Here is a 19,518-nt window from a genome sequence, read left to right on the forward strand (position 1 = left end):
CTAGTTTTTTTTTTTTTTTTTTTTTTTATGAAATAGCTAGAAGAAGTGCAAAGGATTGCAACAGAACATCCTGTACATCTTGTACGCCATCTTTGAACATTTTGAGATCTTTTAAGGACAAATTGGAGGGTTTGTGCAACCCAGCAAACAAACCAAAACTGGACTCCAGATGGTGGAAAACTACCATTTGAAACAACATCCTAAACTTGATACTTCAGAAAACTTTTGCTAATTGACTTTTTGACTTGTGTTGTGGTAAACATTATTTGCTTTTTCCCAAGGTAATGGATCATCAAATCTCTGGGCATGTTTACAGGTGTCTTCAGTAAACACACACACACACACACACACACACACACACACACGTTTGAGGAAATACACATGAAACCAGACTACAAACTGCTCAGATCAAGAAGGACCAAGAAGTTACAAAAACAAACATTTTACACAGCATTTAATTAGTGTCTTGTTTTCCATTACAAATATCTAAAAAATCAGAAATTTAAAATGCATTTACTTGAGGAGGAAGATGCTTTAAGATATTGAGTCTTGTTTTCTGAAAAAATTATCAAAATTAAATGAGTTTATGCTTAAAACAAGAAGAAAAAAAATCTGTTAGTGTGGTAAGAAAATTATTTTGCCGAATTAAGTGTCTTTTTCTTTCTGTACTTTTTTCTTGTTTTAAGCATAAGCTTAATTTGGGTAGAAAACAGTACATTTATGAGTAAACATATCTTGATTTGTATATTTAGATATTTGTAATGGAATATATATATATATATATATATATATATATATATATATATATACAGTATATTTAATAAGCACCTTTGAATCAATCAAAATAACACAAGAAACATGCATTAAGAAAATAAATAGAGTGAATTTTGAATTCATGTTGACTTTAACACCATTTTGGTTTGATTTCTGTCTTTGTTCTTCTGGTCAGGTCTTGCGTCTGGTGGACATTAGCTCTGTCAAAGGTTTGGACTTGGTTTCAGTAAAGCTGTTACCTTTGTTATGATCAGGTCTAATTGTGCACACATACAACATATGTGGTGTAATTCTGAGGATGAAAAGTGTTTATTTAGAGCCAAAATGTGTCCCCTGCCTAGAGCTGACGGCAGATGCAGTCAAATATCGTGCTTTATAAGCGTAATGTTTGAAGAGTTTCTCCGTTTATTTTGTTGATTTGTTTATCTGCTTCGGGGACCGCTTGTCCTGTGTATCAATCTCAATGTGTTTGTATACGCATGTATGTCGCTCTGAGTAACAAAGACCACATTTCCTGACATAATTGCAGGTTTGACGATAAGACATGAAACATAACCTGAACACAGGCGGTTCTTACTGTGCAAGCATGAATATTATAGCGATAGTTCACCCAAAAATGAAAATGTGATGTTTATCTGCTTACCCCCAGGGCATCCAAGATGTAGGTGACTTTGTTTCTTCAGTAGAACACAAACGAAGATTTTTAACACAAACCGTTGCAGTCTGTCAGTCTTATAATGGATCTTGGATGCCCTGGGGGTAAGTAGATAAACATCACATTTTCGGGTGAACTATCCCTTTAATATTCATGCTTGCAATGTGTGGATCAAGCATTCATGTGTGCATAAAGTACACTATCGCTCGACAGTTGGGGTTTAAAGAAATAATTTATTTTCATCAGAGATGTTGGAAAAGATGTAACGGTGAAATATTAAACAGCACTGTTTTTAACTAACAATGAGAAATGTTTCTTGAGCAGCAAATCAGCATATTAGAATGATTTCTGAAGGATCACGAGACGCTGAAGACTGGAGTAATGATGCTGGAAATTCAGCTTTGCATCACAGGAATACATTAGATTTTAAAATATATGAAATTAGAAAACTGTCACAGTTTGGCAAGGTAGGACCCAGATGCAGAATGAACAGGGGGGAAACGGAGTTTAACAAAAATGGGAACACAAAAGGACAAGGCAGGAAGATGGTCCACACAATAGGGCAGGGCACACGACAGGAGAACAGGCTGGTCGGGGATGGGGGTAGCTCCAGACTCTGTGGCAAAAGGGGACTAGCAGCTCAAAGAACCACAGGCTTGGCCCTGGGGATGGTAACTCTTGAAGCACCAAAATGTCTGTCAGGTCAGAAGAATCAGCGACCAGGGAGGACTCCGGAAGCAGGGCAGGAACCAACACGACAGACACACACACAAAGACAAGACAACAGGAGACAAGAGATAGACACAGATCAAAAGTAGTAAAAACTTGCAAAACTATGACTAGGGAGATAAAAGAAATAAAACAAAGGAAAAACAAAAGAAAAAATAAATAAAGACAGCAACCTTGCTGAAAAAAAAAAGAAAATAAAAAAGGACAAAAATCAAAAGATCAAGAACTAAAATAAAGGAACTAAACCACAAAGACTGGAACTAGACTATAGACTAAACACGGGAACAAATAAAAACTAGAATTAACCAGAGGGAAACTAGACTGGATGCAATATACTGTATAGCAAGTTCTAACAAGACTAAAGACACAAGCAAAGAGAATGCACACAAAACGAACCAGCAAAAACCAGAAGGAAATGAGCACAATAAAAAGGGAGTAGAGCACACGAGGATCAGGTGAACACAATTGGACAAACAAGGACTAAACAAGGGGGCGTGGTGATTGAAAACGAGGAGGCAGGACAAGAGGAGCACATGGCCAACACAAACAAAGACACAGCCATGTGCTCAGGCACAAAATATACAAAGACACATTAAACAAAGACAGGACAGACAAGACTGCCAGGGCAGGATCCTGACAGAAAACAGTTATTTTAAATTGCAATAATATTTTATGATATTACTGTTCTTACTGCATTTTTGATCAAATAAATGCAGCCTTGGTAAACATGAGATACTACTTTCAAAAACTTTTACCAACCCAAATCAAAAAATCTTACCAACCCAAACGTTTGAACATTAGTGTACAGTATTTCTCAGGCCTAACAGTTCTTGTGTGTGCATTTGTGTATCTGTGTGTGTGTGTTAGACAGGAAGAAAGAGAAAAGGGCAAAAGGAGCAGAGGAGGTCCGAGGCAGGAGGAACGCCATCAGGCTGAGCAGAGAATACACGGTGGAGACGGTCGTGGTGGCCGACGTTGACATGGTGCAGTATCACGGAGCTGAGGCCGCCCAGCGCTTCCTGCTCACTGTCATGAACATGGTGAGTCTCATACTGTGGTAAAACTCCACAATCATGTTAAAAAGCAAATGCCCAATTAATTTTCTCCATAAAGGAATTGGTTTTAAACAAAATGTATATCCTTTCAAGACAGAACTACCATGAGCTCTCTGAGGTTGTGATGTGCGAGTGATCTATGAGATGCTCTCAAATGGTTTTGTTTCAAGACCTAGATTTTACACAAAGATAAAAATGTCCTTAACCCTATAAAGCTTGACATATGAAATAGTAGTCAAAATAATCAAATATTTAGAAATGGAACGGTTTCAAAATATAAAAAAAGTTTTGTTTTGTTTTCACTAAAAGGCCTTTTACTTGCTAAAAAAGTATGAACTATCAGACAGAAGGCACGTGTGCAACAGTTTTTTTTTTTATCCAAGTTTTTTGTATTACATTTTGCAGACATATAAAATGTATTATCTCAGTTACAAAATGAGACAGGATGTCTGATAAGAGGAAAAAACAAGAAACAAAAGAAATCAACACAACAACAAAACCCCCACCCACAACCCTTCCCGAAGGCCACACACACAAAAAAGAAAAAAACACAATTAAGGTTTAGTCAAATGGTCCCCTCCTAAGACTCTAATGAGAAGGTCCAGATGTTACAGTTACGTTCTCAATAGTGCCCAATATAGGGCTCCATATTTTGTAAAAGGATCTCAATGATCCTTTGGAAGAGTGTCTGATTTTTTCAAGGTGGATGCATTGCAATACCTTTCGTATCCAATCCTCATGTGATGGGGGAGAGGCATGTTTCTATTTAAGGAGGATGGCACGCCTAGCTAACAAAGTGGTAAAGGCAATGACGCAGCACACTGTGGATGATACAACTGAAGCTGGGGGAAGGCCAAATAGGACAGTCAATACGTTAGGGGCAAGGGTAGTGTTAAGGGCCTGTGAAAGTGTTCTAAATATGTCTGACCAGTAGTCCCTTGTGCAACAGTTTGTTCAGTTAAGTTTTGATTATATTGGCCTTAGAAATGTGGCTCACAGTTTAGTTTGAGGGCCAATTCTCACTATTAACTAACTAACTATTAATTACGACTTTTGCCTCCGTAAACTAAACCTAAATTTGCTGCTTAATAATAGTTAGTAAGGTAGTCGTTAAGTTGAGGTATTGGATAAGATCAAGGTATCTAAAAGAAGGTAATGCAGGAGTAAGGCATTATTAAGTGCTTTATAGGTACTAATAAACAGCCAATATGCTAGTTAATAGTGATTATTGGTCCCTAAACTAAAGTGTTACAGAAATTTGCATATCAAATATGATACAGTGGTCTTTACAGGGTTAAAACTGCGTAGGCCCAACAATATGACACTGGCTGAATGGGAAAATTGACAATTTTGGTTTCCAAATGAATTTCGATGGCGTCATGCTCTCGACAGCCAATAATAAATAAACACATTGTGGTCATTACAAATGTTTATTCATGCTGCATGTGTGAACCAGTATTTAATTCAGTCTGGGCCGTGTTTTCTTTTACTTTGCGTCCATGATTTTTACAGATGAGGGCATGTCAGGCAACCTGTCCATGTCGCCATCTGCCTAATTTGGCTTCTGCTTGGTAACAGATGAATTTGCAATAAAATACTGCTGAGTTTGAGGCACAGACATCAAACAGCAAAAGATATTGGCAGAGTTTTATCAGCGTTTTATTTTGCTGTATTAACTATCAACAATTACATGGTTAGTTGTATTTTATTTGCTTTCAGCTGTTTTTTTTTTTTTTTTTGCTGACTGTCAGAACAACCATTTGAGAAGCTAGTGTATTTGCCGTGCATTTTGTTTATACTGACAAATGGTTTAAATATATGCCTAAACTGCATATTTTGCACGTAACAGAGCATTTGGACACTGTAAGTCCTGGCAAGAAGAGAATGGGCTCATAAAACAGGACAGAGAGATAGATAGTAGTCGAGCGTAGCATTTGCTCTGCTGACCGCAGCTGTGCTGAGTGTGAGACACACATTCATGAGTTGGCAGCTCACACACACACACCTCTGTTTTATCACATGGCCTCTGTTCCAAAAATTTGTGTGCTGTCTGTGTACAGAAAGCAGCAGTTGAGGTGTCCAGTCAGAATTTAAATCATAATCTTTTAGTAAAAGATTTAAAGTAAATGCACCTGTAAAATGCTGTTTACCGTAGGAGTGGGTATTGCTAGTATTGTGGCTAAGAAATGCCGTTCACCCTTATTTTTTATACAACCTTGGCAAAGACCTAATTTAAAACCCCTTTTATTTCCATAATTTGACATGTTTCTGAGCGAAACAAGATATTGAATTAATAAAATGTTGGACGAGACTTGATTTGATCCATCTGGGATTGAATGGACTGGAAGTGGTTGTTTCAGAATGGAGTCAAGTTGCTGGAGAGGTTGGAAAAATTGAAAATGAAAGAGATTTGTGATATTAGAGAAATTGCATATAAATCCGTGTTTTTTTGTGAATTAAAAGTAAAAGTATTAAAAATGTTCTTCGTTAGTTGAAATAAAGGTGATATACAGTATATATATATATATATGATTTTACTTTCTATTGACTTTACCTAACAACTTTTGTGATTGTTCAGATTTATGAGATTGTTTGTGTAGGTTTGAAAGGAAGGAATAAAGAAAAATAATCTTCAGTTGTGTATTTCAGTCGTGTCCCAGAGTGAATGACCTCACTCTTATCAAGTTGCTCATTCAGAACAGGTTCGTAAACACAGTGTTTGCAGCGAGTGGAAGCAGGCCTGCGTAATTAAGTACAAACAAACTGAATACTGATCTGTAAAACAGTCCACACAACAACACCTCACTGCATCTGCTGCGGTAAAGCAAAGTTTATCAACTCAAGAACGGCCCTTTCTCCTGTATCTCTAATGACAATGGTGAGTCATATGAAGATTAATGTAAAAATGAATGAATTGCCCAGATGTGTGTGATTTGGTAAGAAAGTACACCTCCTTTTGTCCTCCCTGAGGTCCTTAGATTTACATTCCTCACAAGCGAGTTCGACAACGCTGTGGAAAATTGTGCTGTTATTCAAATCAGTCTCTGCGATTCTCCTCCAGATGCTGGTTACTCATCAATATCTGAATCCTCCCTTCAGTTCAGCTCTATACTTCTTCATTAACTTCATCCCGCATGGAATTGTCGTTGGTTTTTATTCTACAATAGTCAGTCATGTTTTTTATGGTATTGTGAATCACACAGCTTACTTCTCTGAGGATGATGAAAGCTCAAACACCTCTATCTCTTTCTTGATTCTTTTATCTTCCTTCATGTAGAGATAATACATGTTATATTTCAAAAGTTATTGTTTAGCGATTTGGCTTTGCCAATGTGTTTTTTTTTTCAATAACAAGTGGTGATGCTTCTACAGAATATTTACTCAAAATTGTGCTTTATTCACACAAGGTGTAGGCAGATATTAGAAATGACACAAAGATAAGCTTTTTCTGTTGAATTGAAAAGTGGAAGAAATAAAGAAATTAATATTTGTAATAATATTGAAATAAATTAATAAATAAATAGAATTGAAATAAATAATTAAATAAATGAATAAATATTTGTAACATTATTTCTTGATATTTCCTGAGGAAATAAAAATAGAATATAAAAATATATATAAAATAAAATTAATACAATTAATTAAATACTGCATAATATTTTATAAAATACTGTAAAATTCTTGTTTAAACAACCCAGGCATATTTTTCCACAGTTTTTCATTATAAAGGCCCGTTCACACCAAGGACGATAACGATAAAGATATAGTTCTAAAAATCTTTCTCAATATTAAAGAATAGCAGAGTCCACACCACAACTATAACGATAAAGACAAAGAGAAACTATATCGTTGGAATCACTTTCAAAACGATTTTTCTCCAGCTGATGAATGATAAAAAATTGACAGCCAATAACAAAAAAAAGACCCTTTTTTAGTTATGATGCAAATGAATCATTGAATCAGTGTTTTGAATCAATTTATTTAAATAGACATTAAATCAAACTTACCCACTGTAATATAATTTTTGTATTAACACTCATATTTTCAAGCCACAAGACAGAGTTGTGAAACCCACAGAAACAATGTCTTCAGAGTTTACAACGTTTTTTTTAGATGGTACTGAATAGCTCAATAGACCAGCTAGGCCAAAAGAATCAGCTGATATTGGGCTATTTTGATATCAACATCAGCTGATAACATGTACTCTTGGCAATGAACACATTTTTGCTTGCCTTTTTGTCTAAAAATCTACTGAAATCCACTGAAACTTACTACTGATACTACATGATTTCCATTTAAAAATATTTTTGAGTGAATTTTAAGTCAAAGTTAATTCTCTTGTCTCGTTCTCTCTCTACAGGTGTATAACATGTTTCAACACCAGAGTTTGGGTGTGAGGATCCACATCCGGGTTACCAAGTTGGTTCTCCTGCACACCCGTCCAGTAAGTGTACAAACACTAGATCAACATCGAGATCTATGTACATCATGACTCAACCTGCCATTTATCTGCTCCCTTGATGTTTTATTCCTGTGATGTTATCCTCGCTCAGTGTGTGTGTGTTTAACAACCGGTTTCCCCCTTCATTTTATTGCTGGATTTCATTCTCTCCAAAGGCTCCGGAGAGTCTGCCAGAAGGTTTTTTGAGTGCTCACCTCAAAAGTCTGAAATGATGTATGCCAGGACGTCACTGAATAGCCATTAGTGTAAATATGTAGTGATGCTTCAGGGCAAAGCCTTTGGACTCACAGTCTCTGGTGCTTGAAACAAACTGTCTTCACATACAACAGCAATTCTCAAAACCCTGTTGATTTCATTGTGTGATCGATGAATCAACAAGTCCCACTTCATGTCAGCGGGAGTCACAGTGTCACATGATCTTTCAGAAATCATTCTAATATGCTGATTTGCTGCTCAAGAAACATTTACTATCAACAAACATTTGTTCAATAAAATACTCTCTCTAATGACTAGCAAGTAGCAAAGCACCAAATCATGATTAATGTAAACACTATCAGCTAAAGGCTCTTTAAACCCAAATTTGATTTGTGTGCCTCTTTTACTGTTTCAATAGGAAATACTACTCTCATCAGTCTCTTTAAAGTAAAATCCACTGACTAGTAGTGTAAACTGTTTGTCCCTGGGAGTCTGTCATATTTAATTTGAGGCTAAAGAAAATGAGGCTCTTACTGTTTTAAAGAAAAAAAAAATCCCACAGTTCTATGTTACTACAGACCTTCTTACAAATACAGTGGGAAGTATCTAATTTAAAGTTTTGCTGAAGTCTGTAAATCAGATTCTAATTGTCTAGTGTGTTTCTTAGGAAAAGCTGAAGGTGGGCCACCATGGAGAAAAAGCCCTGGAGAGCTTCTGTCACTGGCAGCATGAGGAATACGGCGCACGATACCTGGGTAACAATCACGTTCCTGGGAGCAGAGACGATCCTCCTCCTGTGGACGTGGCTGTGCTGGTCACCAGGTACTTATCAATCACGCTTTGATGAGCAAATATGGAACTCAAGTTCACACTCAAGTGTGAACTTGAGCAGAGCTTCATGCATTCACTAAAACAGCAAAAAAATAAAATCTTGATTTTTTTTCAGAACGTTTGGCCGATTCTCGATTTTTACCATTTTTATCTAGTCAACTTGAAACTGTAACTACAACATGATTCAAGTAACTTTTTCTTTATTAACCCTCTAGTTAAGAAAAATCTATCCTAAGTGCACCACACATAAAGTTGTCAACATGATGTAAATGTTAAACAAATCACTTTTTAAATATCTTTGCAGAAAAGATGCATGAACTACAACTACATCTTGTACTATATGTTCAGAAATAATACAAGGAAAATGCTTAAAAAAATGATCAAAAGTCAAGGTAATTCAAATTCAAAATGACTGAAGGTATAACACCAGTAGACTATTATTAACTATAAATGTTCTGTAAAAACAATGAACAGCAGCTTTCAACCTATCACCATGATGCAAACATTAAATATCAGACATATAGTAGTAGTTCTTTACAAGTTTTTTTATTTGATTGTGCTGCTTTTTTATAGTTTTTTTTTTCTATGTAAACATTGATGTGTTTGACTGTTGCACTCGCATCTCTTGCAGCATCTCATGCATGAAACGGCATTATAAAAACGCTGCGCTCAAGTTAAACATTTTTCCTATTCCACAGCCCTCATCACATCTTTGTCAATACAAAAGTGAATTCTGTGTGAATGTCACCTAGCGATATATTGTACTTATGGTCCTTCACAGAGTGCGTCACACGTGAGCGGTTAATCACATGCGCCGACATGCGGTTGGGCCAATCTTTTCTCTTTACTGTTATCATTGGCATATTGTCAAAGTGTCTATTTCTAACGTTTGGTAATATTTCTATTCAATCGTGATTCCTCGATTTCTAAAAAATAAAATCGTGGCAAAACATTAAATTCGAATGAATCCCTAAAATCTGAAAAATTGCTCAGCCCTAACTAAAAATGACCAAATCACCAGTTGATTAAAAGACACTAACCAAAAACGATGAAAAAGGTTAGTTAAGAGACAAGATTGTGCAGAATTTGACAGATACAGACAAAAACATACATTTTACTTCTGTTTCCAAATACTGTTTTGGCTCATCACATCTGCACAGATTTTATTGCGTTTCGCTTCTCCATCGCCGTCTCTCTCTTTTACGTCTTTCACTTTCCGTTTTGTCACACATGTCCTTTGAAGTTCGGTGTCTTTCAGCTCTTGGCTGCTTTAGACAGATTTAACCTTTTTTCGTCCCTTTTATTGGGATCCAACACAATTTGAACCCGCCAGTATCTGAGCTGTGATAGAGCCTAATAATCCTTCTGTCAGCGAGACAGGTTTGCTCCCGATCTTCATCTTTTCACTACAACAGATTACTCACGGCAGCCAAAACACCGCATTCCCGGCTCGGGATTAGGGTTTATTAGCGTACTGTAATTTTCAGGATCCAAAAAAGTAAAGAAAAAGAAAATCCTTTTGTTAAAATGACTCATGTGAGCCTGTCAGATACTATCTGTCATCCCGGGCCCGAAGAGCTCGCAGGGAGAGCCAGCACACACAGAGACGGCCTTTGTTCCCCCTGCGCTGGGTTATATATGATCTCCGCCGGCGTACAAAAGCAGCTCTCTGTAAGGATGCGGCGTACAGGAGCAACATCTGTCTCAGCTTGCATGCCAAGATGGCTCGGGGCAGCGGGAATGCATCAAAGCAAATTAAGGCTTGACAAGGTGTGCCTCGGTTTCCCCTCTCACAGCTTTGTTGGAGCTGTCAGTGGCTCGTCCCAGGTTCTTGCGGCACTTGCTGACTGAAGAAAGATTATCTTCTTAATGCTTCTATGGCCGCATTCACACCACGCTTTTCACTGCTCTTTTGAGAGCTTAAACTCATTCAGGCCTTCGCTGAGATCCGTCATAAAATCATTACTTACCGATCTAGGTTTTTAAAGAGCTGTTGCGGGTAGAGTCCCAGCACTAGGGCCAGCATCACTCTGCCCATGTACTGTACTGGAACATGCCGTGTTACATGCATGGTTGTAGTTTACAGCTGCGAGAAGTCAAAGTGATATTATGATTAGCATTATGTCAAACACTGCTGTCTGTACGCATACAGATCTGTAACCTACAGACATTCACTTGTGAATTTAAATGCGATTGTTGTGCGTCATTTTGAATTACATTTAGAATGCTTGAATTTGGATTAAATTTGAACTGGGGTAACAAACAGGATGTAGAATCTCAATTGAATTTGATGTGAATCCATAGTAGCGTTCAAACGTTTCAGGTTAGTGGTATTCTTTTTTTTTTTAATAAATTATTTTTTATTGATTAAAAGGATCACTAAGACATTTATAATGTTTAAAAAACTTTCTATTTCCAATAAATATTCTTTTGAACTTTTTTTGAACTGATTTCTGAAGGATCATGTGACACTGAAGACTGCAGTAATGATGAGGAAAATTCAGGTTTTAATCACAGGAATAAATTACATTTCGCAATACATTCAAATAGTTGTCACAGTCACTCGGGGAGGAAGGAAAGAGGAGATGCTGGAAAATACGTTACCTAGAATTTAATTCAAAATAAACAAAAGGAATACAAAACACAGGAACTACAGGGATGACATTTAACAGCAGACGGGAAACAAGGGGCAGAACACACTATAAATACACAGACACCAATGGGACACACCTGGGAACAAATTAACTAATTAATACACAGCTGGACACAAATGATAACAAATGAGGACAGGACACAGGAAGAACCAAATAAGGGCAAACAGGAACTCAACAGGAACATACACATGACAATAGTAAGTGGCTTTTTAAAATTGTAATAATATTTCACAGTGTTACAGATTTTTCTGTATTTTATTCAAATAAATGCAGCCTTGGTGAGCAGAAGAGACATCTTTCAAAAACATTAATACATTTTACAGACCACTTTTGAACAGTGGTGTATGCAGAATTATTATGAATTAAAAATCAAAGAAATTCATATTCATATAAGAAATTCATTCATATTCTTTTAACTGGAAAAGTCTTGACAAACATTGAATGCTGCGTGAAATATCCATGTTTGAAAGTTTTGAAAAAAATCTTTAATCGCCTTACAGACAGAAAGAACAAGATATAGATAGATAGATAGATTTTAGCTCGATTTTATTTAAAGATGTCTCTTAGCCACCAAATTGCAAAGGTTAAATGATGCCAAGAAATGTATGATAGTCAACAGAGATGATCATTTACCATGTTTTACACTGCAGTCTCTGCAAACGTTTACTAAACAGGTCTGATTATTATGTAATGTTGGCACCTAGATTTCCGTACGAGTTTCCAAATTAGAAGTTTGACTTTCTGTTGCACCTTTCCAAGTAGGAAGTTGGAAATTCTGACTTTCCGAGTCGAATGGAATGCAGCATTAGCTCCTATTATGCAGGATGAGGTCAGAAATGCTTTCATTTGGACGATTTTGCGACAGTTGGGACATGGTGGTGGGTCACATCCTCCACACACGTCAGCGCTAATGGAAATCAGCGCTCCTAACTGTGTCCCTTCCCAGCCGTTCGTCGCTGAACAGGATCTGTCTTCAGCACCCAGCTGTGTGTCACATTCACTTAAGCTGTGAAGGAACAAGAAGGAAAACCAGAAGCCCACATCAAAAACCCTTTGGAATAGAGGGACATCAGACAGCCAAAGTGACACGTCGCAGAGCACGTATGGTGAAAACGTTTGATGACTGCAGACTCACAACAAGAGACATTAATCTTAGCTATCTGACGTTTAGTAAACGACAATGTCTTTGTTAATTCGAAAAGCCTATTTGATTTTTTTTTTTCTCTGTCGAACCACCTCAAAGGTCCTCTGATGTTTTAGTTTGTCATTTGTTGACCACCAATGTTGGGGAAACTACTTTGAAAATGTAGCTTTCCAAACTACAACCTGCTCATAATTTAAAGTACACTACTGTCAGGCTGTTCTTTTGAAAACATAGTCAACTACACTACAAACTACTAACAAAAGATAATAACGTTAGGCAGTTCACATTTTTCATATTTCATTCAGAGGTCATGTGTGAACAGAATCTGTGTTTTAAAAAGGTTAAGATGCCATAACATGGACTGAATGCTGTGCGAACAAATCTGTACTGTATGGTTAACAGATCTGAGGTTAGGGTGCTTTAAGAACTTTGTTTGAGCCAGTTATGAAGTTCTGACAGAATTGATGCAATCACTCCACACCAATTAGGTCCAATCCTGTGACAACAGATTTCAAAATTGTGATTAATTACGTTGCAGAAGGAAATATTGTCAAACTGGACATATACTGAAACTAAAGAGCTTCTCTCCAGATGTTTAACAATGTTATTTTAGTATTACTATTATAGTATTTATTAATATTTTGAATTAGCATTTTTTTATACTTGCATTTTAATTTTTAAGTGTTAGTAATTTTGCTATGTGCTATATGTATATTATTTGGTGCTGATGTGTGAATAAAACCAATATGTGTAAATACCAGATGTGTACAATTGCCATAAAAGGCAGTTTTAATGCAATTCAACATGTTTTTCATGTGTGAAATTGAGTATTAAAGATATGTATCCTCTTTGGATATAAGATTATTTGTTTCTAAAATGAGAGCAGTCAGAGTATTTACCTGGTGCAAAAACACAAATCCTGTTGTTTTTACAAAAAAATCCTGGCAGCTATGGTTGCCAGAATAATTCTGTAAAAATACAGTATAAAACTGTAATTCCATTTTAGAGTTTTTCACTGTAAATTATAATTTGATTTGAATGTTTACTTGTGAAAACTGTACATTTAACAGTATTTCATGGTAAAAATTGGAATTACGGGAACTTACTGTTAACCTATTAACAGTTTTTCTGTAGCATTTTTACAGTAGTTTACAGTTTACCATGCAGTCACTATTACTGACATAATTGAACAAAGGAATTAACACTAAATTCAACTAATTAAACTAGAAAAATATGAGTTCTATATCAGTTTAATATTAGTTCTATATCTTGTAAACCTTAAATGCATCGCAAGTCACTTTGGATAAAAGCATCTGCAAAATGCATACATGTAAATGTAGTAAATGAGAAGCTTTGATAGTTTTCAGCAAGAGTTGAGTAAGGTAGTAAAGTCTGTGATGTCGCTGCGTTTACTGAGTTACTCCCCAACACTGAGTACCACAATCCCTGCTTGTCATTTGTTAACAATTCTGTGTTTAAAAGCACAGCAGAAGTATCTGGTGTTCTGGCTCTCCTCCTCACCTGTTAGTCATTGTTTAAGCTCAAAAATGATTTTGGTAAAGTCAAATTACAGGCTCTGAGGCTGCGGCCACTGCCTCCCAAGAGTTCAGCCCTGCCAAAGACAATTACAAGAGGAAGCACAGCAGACATCTTTAACTCTTTGTTGTTAGCAGATTTGAAGGCATTGGACGTGGTTGCTCTAGACTCAGGAATGCTTTTCAGTCCGCAATGTCGACTGCTAATTGAGGGATTCAGAGGTGCCTTCAACATGAGCTGACGTTGACCCTGTGTGACGATGAGTCGTTTAATTGTGTTTTAGCAAACAACTTGCCAAGTTTGCTTGTTACAATTTGTTGCAATTCTTATCGTGCTGAGAGAGCTAAAATACAAAGTCTCTTAGATCTTCTTGGATGTCAGATGGGCTTCCTTTGGTGGCGGGGAGGAGATGTGCTTTCTGCTTGTAATGTGGGGACGAATCTGTTTGAATTCAGGCCGGTTGGGAAGTGGGGGGGGGGTTGGAAGATATCCAGACATCAAGTGTTAGTCTCTTTCTGTTTCTCGCCGTCTGTCTCTGCCCCCTTCTGTCTGTCTGCACGTCTCCTCAGACACCTCGAGCCCTGATATATGTGTCGTATAACTTCACATTGATTCGTTCCCAGATGCTGACGTGAAGCTGTCAGCACCTTGCTCAGTCGTCAGATGGGTGCGTGGGAAAACGTCCTCTTCTGAAGCATCTGTTTGCCATTTCACACCCAGCCCTGGCCTTTAGACGTTCCCTGTTTGTTCCATAGGGCTCTGACATAATTCTCAGCACGCTCACGTTAACCCTGCTGCGGTGGCCAAACTCTATCAGCGCTGATCTGCCTTACAAATTCCAGAAAAATCAGCAAATATCTGAAAAAAAAAAAACACCCAGAAGGCCACTGGTGAGAATAAAATGCTGTGTGTGTGTGTATATATGGATTAAAAAAAATTCTTCCTAAATTTATTTATGCATATTACTGTTTTATTTTTTTATTTTTGAAGATAAATATATACAGTATATATATATATATATCTTATGCACACCCCTTCAAGTAAAGTGTTACCAAGTTGTATTTATTTATTTTATTTTATTTTAATTTTATTTTTTTCATATTTTTTGGTTCTACAAAACATTTCCTCATGCAAAATTTCTTTTGGTTTTGGGGTAAAAATAACTCAGACATCTTGACAGGCATCGTGGGATTCACCCTAGCGTGTGTTTGAGTGTCAGTCCTGAACGTTAGTTAGCGGTTTTATGCATCAGAAGTCACAGAATTGCTCTACTGCCATCACTGTCTGAAGTTTTGGTGTCATATTGAGTTCATGCCACTCTTGTCTGGTTGTTGCAACTTCTCTTGAGCAGTGTGGCTGGTTCACTCCTCATGTAAACAACAGTCGAGCAGGAAATGAGCTGGATTTGATTAATTTACTGGTGTTTTGAAGTGTTACTCCTTTAACTGATGGAGGAACGCCACACAGGGGAAAGGAGCGCACAGTTACAGCAAAACACTGTGGTTTTCCCACAATGCACTATTTAACCATCAGAGGTCAGGTTCAGGCAACAGGCATCCAAACAAACAAAAACATTTTCAGAAGGACCCTTTTGTTTCACAGATATATTGAAGCTTCTCAAGATATTATATATCAGCTTTTCATTCCAAGTTTACTAAAGACTATTTGCTGTTTTGCCTTTAATGTTTGCTTTTGTTGTCTTGAATCTGGTTAGTTTATTTCTCTGATAAATAAATAATACACAAGTAAATGAATGTGCAATGAACATCTCAGTTATGTTTCATTTATCAGCCAACCTTGTCTCAAGTCCCAAAATTCATCTGCCAATTAATGTAAATAGCATTGATTCATTTGTTCATAGTGAGATCTCTTGACTTTTGACTGCAAAATTTGGTGTCTGAGCATTGTTTGAGACATTTTTGAGGTCTCTGAAACTCTTTAACAGGAGAAAAATCTGAAAGGGAGTCTCCATTTGCCCTCTTTTTAATCTCCTTGCTGTGTTGGAGAAACAATATAGATCTCATTTGATTTGCTTTTCTATTATCTAACATTTGTTTCTGTTTCTCTCTTGTCTTGTTTTCTCTCTCCAGAACAGATTTTTGCGTCCATAAAGATGAGCCTTGTGACACAGTTGGTGAGTCTCACTGAACCGCTCTGTTTTTGGTGAATTCTTCTCATAGTTACTTCATGGGAATTTATAACCACACACACAAATACCTCAAAAATGAAATGGAATATATCTTGCAGTCTGTAAAAACCCACAAAATTGTATTATAAATCCTTGAAATATCTAAGTCTTGTTAAGCCACAAGAGAACATCTGTTACCATGATTTTAGCACCGCATAGCATCACCCTAATAACCACCCAGAACATGCTACAATCATGCCAACAAGCTTAAGCAACACGTAAACACATCAAAATAACCAGTTTGTTCTATATGTATTATTTTTAGGAACATAATTTTAGGTTCTAAAATTCTTTATTCATGCAATAATTATTTAGTTATACGTTTTTTTAACCATTTTTAGGTTCAAAATTTTTTATGCAAAATTTCTTTACATTTTTCAGGTGAAATATTACCCTGACATAAACACACACACCTCAAAAAGCAATCTTGCAATCTGTAAAAATCCACAAAATTGTCTTGTAAAATCAAGAAATAATTAAAAGTATTTTAGCGAAGTACTTTAGTATTTATACCTTTAGTATAAAAGTATTATTATATATATTTTTAGGAACATACATTTAGGTTCTAGTACTTTCCTAATGCTAAATTTTGTTTGATTTTGCGGGTGAAGTTTTTGTTCATTTATTTTTTAGGCTCTACATTTTTATTCACAATTTCTTTTGATTTATGAAATGAAATATGACCCAGGCATATATACATACCTCAAACATAAATTGAAAATGTCTTGCAATTTTTTTTGAAAAGCCACAAAATTGTATTATAAATCCTTGACATAACTAAAAGTTCTGTTACAGTGATATTAGCAGCAACTGCATAGCATCACCCTAATAACCACCCAGAACATGCTAGTCATGTCAACAAGCTTAATGTGGGTAAGCAGCTCTCACAATTTCTTCAGAAAATAATGTACAAATAATGTAAAAATGCAGTTAATGTGTTCGAGTTCTTCAGGTCATCCGTATGCAGCCAGTTTCTTCTTCATAAATCTCTTGAACTTTTTGATATGGACCATTAAGTATTCTGACATTATCCCATCAGTATTCAGTCATTGATGGAGAAACACAAAACAAGAGATGAATGTTTGCTGCATAACATAAACATGCCTTTGGGTCTTGAGAACGTCAGTCCATGATCTTTTTAATCCAGAGCATTCGTCATCGAAACCTCGATTTCTTCCAAACTCACAACAGATCTCAGATCCTCTGGCGATCCGTGAGTCCTGGCCACCTGCCGCTTGTGCAGTTCTTTGTGTGGGGCATTTGAAAATAGTCCTGTCTTTTCCCCTCTCCTGACCCCCTGGATTCCTGCCATTCAAGAGCGGAGCCAGGTGACTCATATTCACTCGTATCCCAGCGTACCCCGGGGAATGAACACTGAACTGTGATCTGCTCTTGAGCTGTGTTCCAAAAGCTAGTCAGCTTTGTTTTTCTGCTCTCTAGAGAGGCAGCAGTCTAATAAGGCAGCAACCTATTAGAAACGAAACCTCATTCACTACTGTTCAAAAGTTTGGGGTTAGTAAGATTTTTGTTTTTGAAAGCAGTCTCTTATGCTCATCAAGGCGGTGTTTATTTAATAATATTATGAAAAATTATTACACTTTAAAATTACTGTTTACTAGTTGAATGTATTGTAAAATGTAATTTATTCCTGTGATGTAAAGCTGAATTTTCAGCATCATTACTCCAGTCTTCAGTGTCACATGATCCTTCAGAAATCAGTCTAATATGCTGATTTGCTGTACAAGAAACATTTCTGATTATTATCAATGATGAAAACAGTTGTGCTGCTTAATATTTTTGTGGAAACTGTGATACATTTAATTTTTCAGGATTCTTTGATGAACAGAAAATTCAAAAGAACAGCATTTTTTGAAATAGAAATAGTTTGTATCATTGTAAATGTCTTTACTATCACAATTTAATGCATCCTTGCTGAATAAAAGTATTAATTTCTTTCAAGAAGAAGAAAAAAAAACTCTTTCTGACCCCAAACTTTGGAGAGATAGTATACATGAATGATTTGGGAAAAATAAATAAATAGAGAGAAAGTTTGCTAATAGAAAAAAAGTATTTGGTAGATTAGACTATTTTTTTTTTACTAATATTTTTTTGGTAAATTAGACACCATTGTAATCATGCGTTCCACCTTATACAACAGCTATTGCATTGGGAGCTCACTGAGGACTATGAAGACATCGCACTAGGTTTTAGAACAGAGCCTTGGAGTGAAAGTCACATGACGTATCTCAAAGTTTTGACACGCCATGCTGTTGAGTCTAAGGTTCTGTTAAACACGTAAAGTTGAAAATTCATCCATTCCAGAGTTTCCAAACACGCTCATGCTTTTCTTTAGCGTCTGCATACCACGAGACCACCATCGCATCCAGAACGGATTGCAAGCGCAGAAGCCACCTCAGGACCGTTTGTTCAGTTCCAGACAATCAGAGCGGGCCGTAATTGTTCCGGCATGATGGAAATCATTTGGTCACAGTGCTGCTATTATGCAGCAACTGGGAATGGCATCCCTAGTATGATGAGTTTGAGCGGACGTCTCTCTGTTTGGGTGGCCCAGTTCCTTCAGGGGAACATTGACATCAACCGTGAAAAACCTGCAGTCTGTGGAGGCAGCCAAGCGAAGGCCTCCATGTTAAGACACGTAAGATAAGCAGACTTTCTATTTCTGTTCCACATCTTTGTTTCGGAATTTTACGCTCGTATGATGCAATTCTATAGTTATTTGACTGTATATATAGTCTTGAGTCGATTTGGTAGTAGGGTTGGAGTAACCAAGTAAAGTCTGGTGAGTGTCCGTCAAATGAGAGTGTTTGAGATAACGGTGCCAGTGATGAAAGCAATGACCTCACTGATATCAACTTCAACCCACTTTATGCCCCACTAGCAGTAGGAACACAGGAAATATGTTTAAAGCTATGTTTACAATATTGCAATGTAGGTCTGTGCGATTAATCGAAATCGTCATAAAATCGCGATTTGAGCTTGCGCGATTTCTAAATCGCTTTATAGCACGATTTTCCGCACCCCCGACCTCCCGCAGTATGCTATCCGAACCAATCAGAATGCAGCGTGCCTAAATGGAGCACGAGAACAGAACAAACCGGGCGGGCATACAAACGTAACGCCAGGTTCACACACTCCGTCTGTGGTGCATATTTTTTCCGTGCCCATGTTAACAGATCAGAGCGTTCACACTGCATGCGATTGCGGTCCGGCAGTGCGCTCCAGGAGCGGTGCGTCTGCAGCAGTCATGCTGCGATCGTTTCCGCACGGAGTCTAT

General features: G+C 37.0%; 1 protein-coding gene across 1 annotated transcript in view; it reads left to right on the plus strand.

Annotated features, from left to right (window-relative positions):
- The window catches only part of LOC107742308 (A disintegrin and metalloproteinase with thrombospondin motifs 17-like), a 137,334-nt gene that overhangs the window by 25,463 nt on the left and 92,353 nt on the right, over positions 1 to 19,518 (plus strand). Inside the window, exons 4-7 of the mRNA XM_016555229.1 lie at positions 3,026 to 3,198; positions 7,574 to 7,657; positions 8,538 to 8,692; positions 16,126 to 16,169. Coding sequence (XP_016410715.1) covers positions 3,026 to 3,198; positions 7,574 to 7,657; positions 8,538 to 8,692; positions 16,126 to 16,169 — 456 coding nt within the window. The remainder of the gene's footprint in view (positions 1 to 3,025; positions 3,199 to 7,573; positions 7,658 to 8,537; positions 8,693 to 16,125; positions 16,170 to 19,518) is intronic.

This window comes from Sinocyclocheilus rhinocerous, unplaced genomic scaffold (genome assembly GCF_001515625.1).
Source record: "Sinocyclocheilus rhinocerous isolate Xijiao unplaced genomic scaffold, SAMN03320098_v1.1 scaffold75, whole genome shotgun sequence".
NCBI lineage: Eukaryota > Metazoa > Chordata > Actinopteri > Cypriniformes > Cyprinidae > Sinocyclocheilus > Sinocyclocheilus rhinocerous.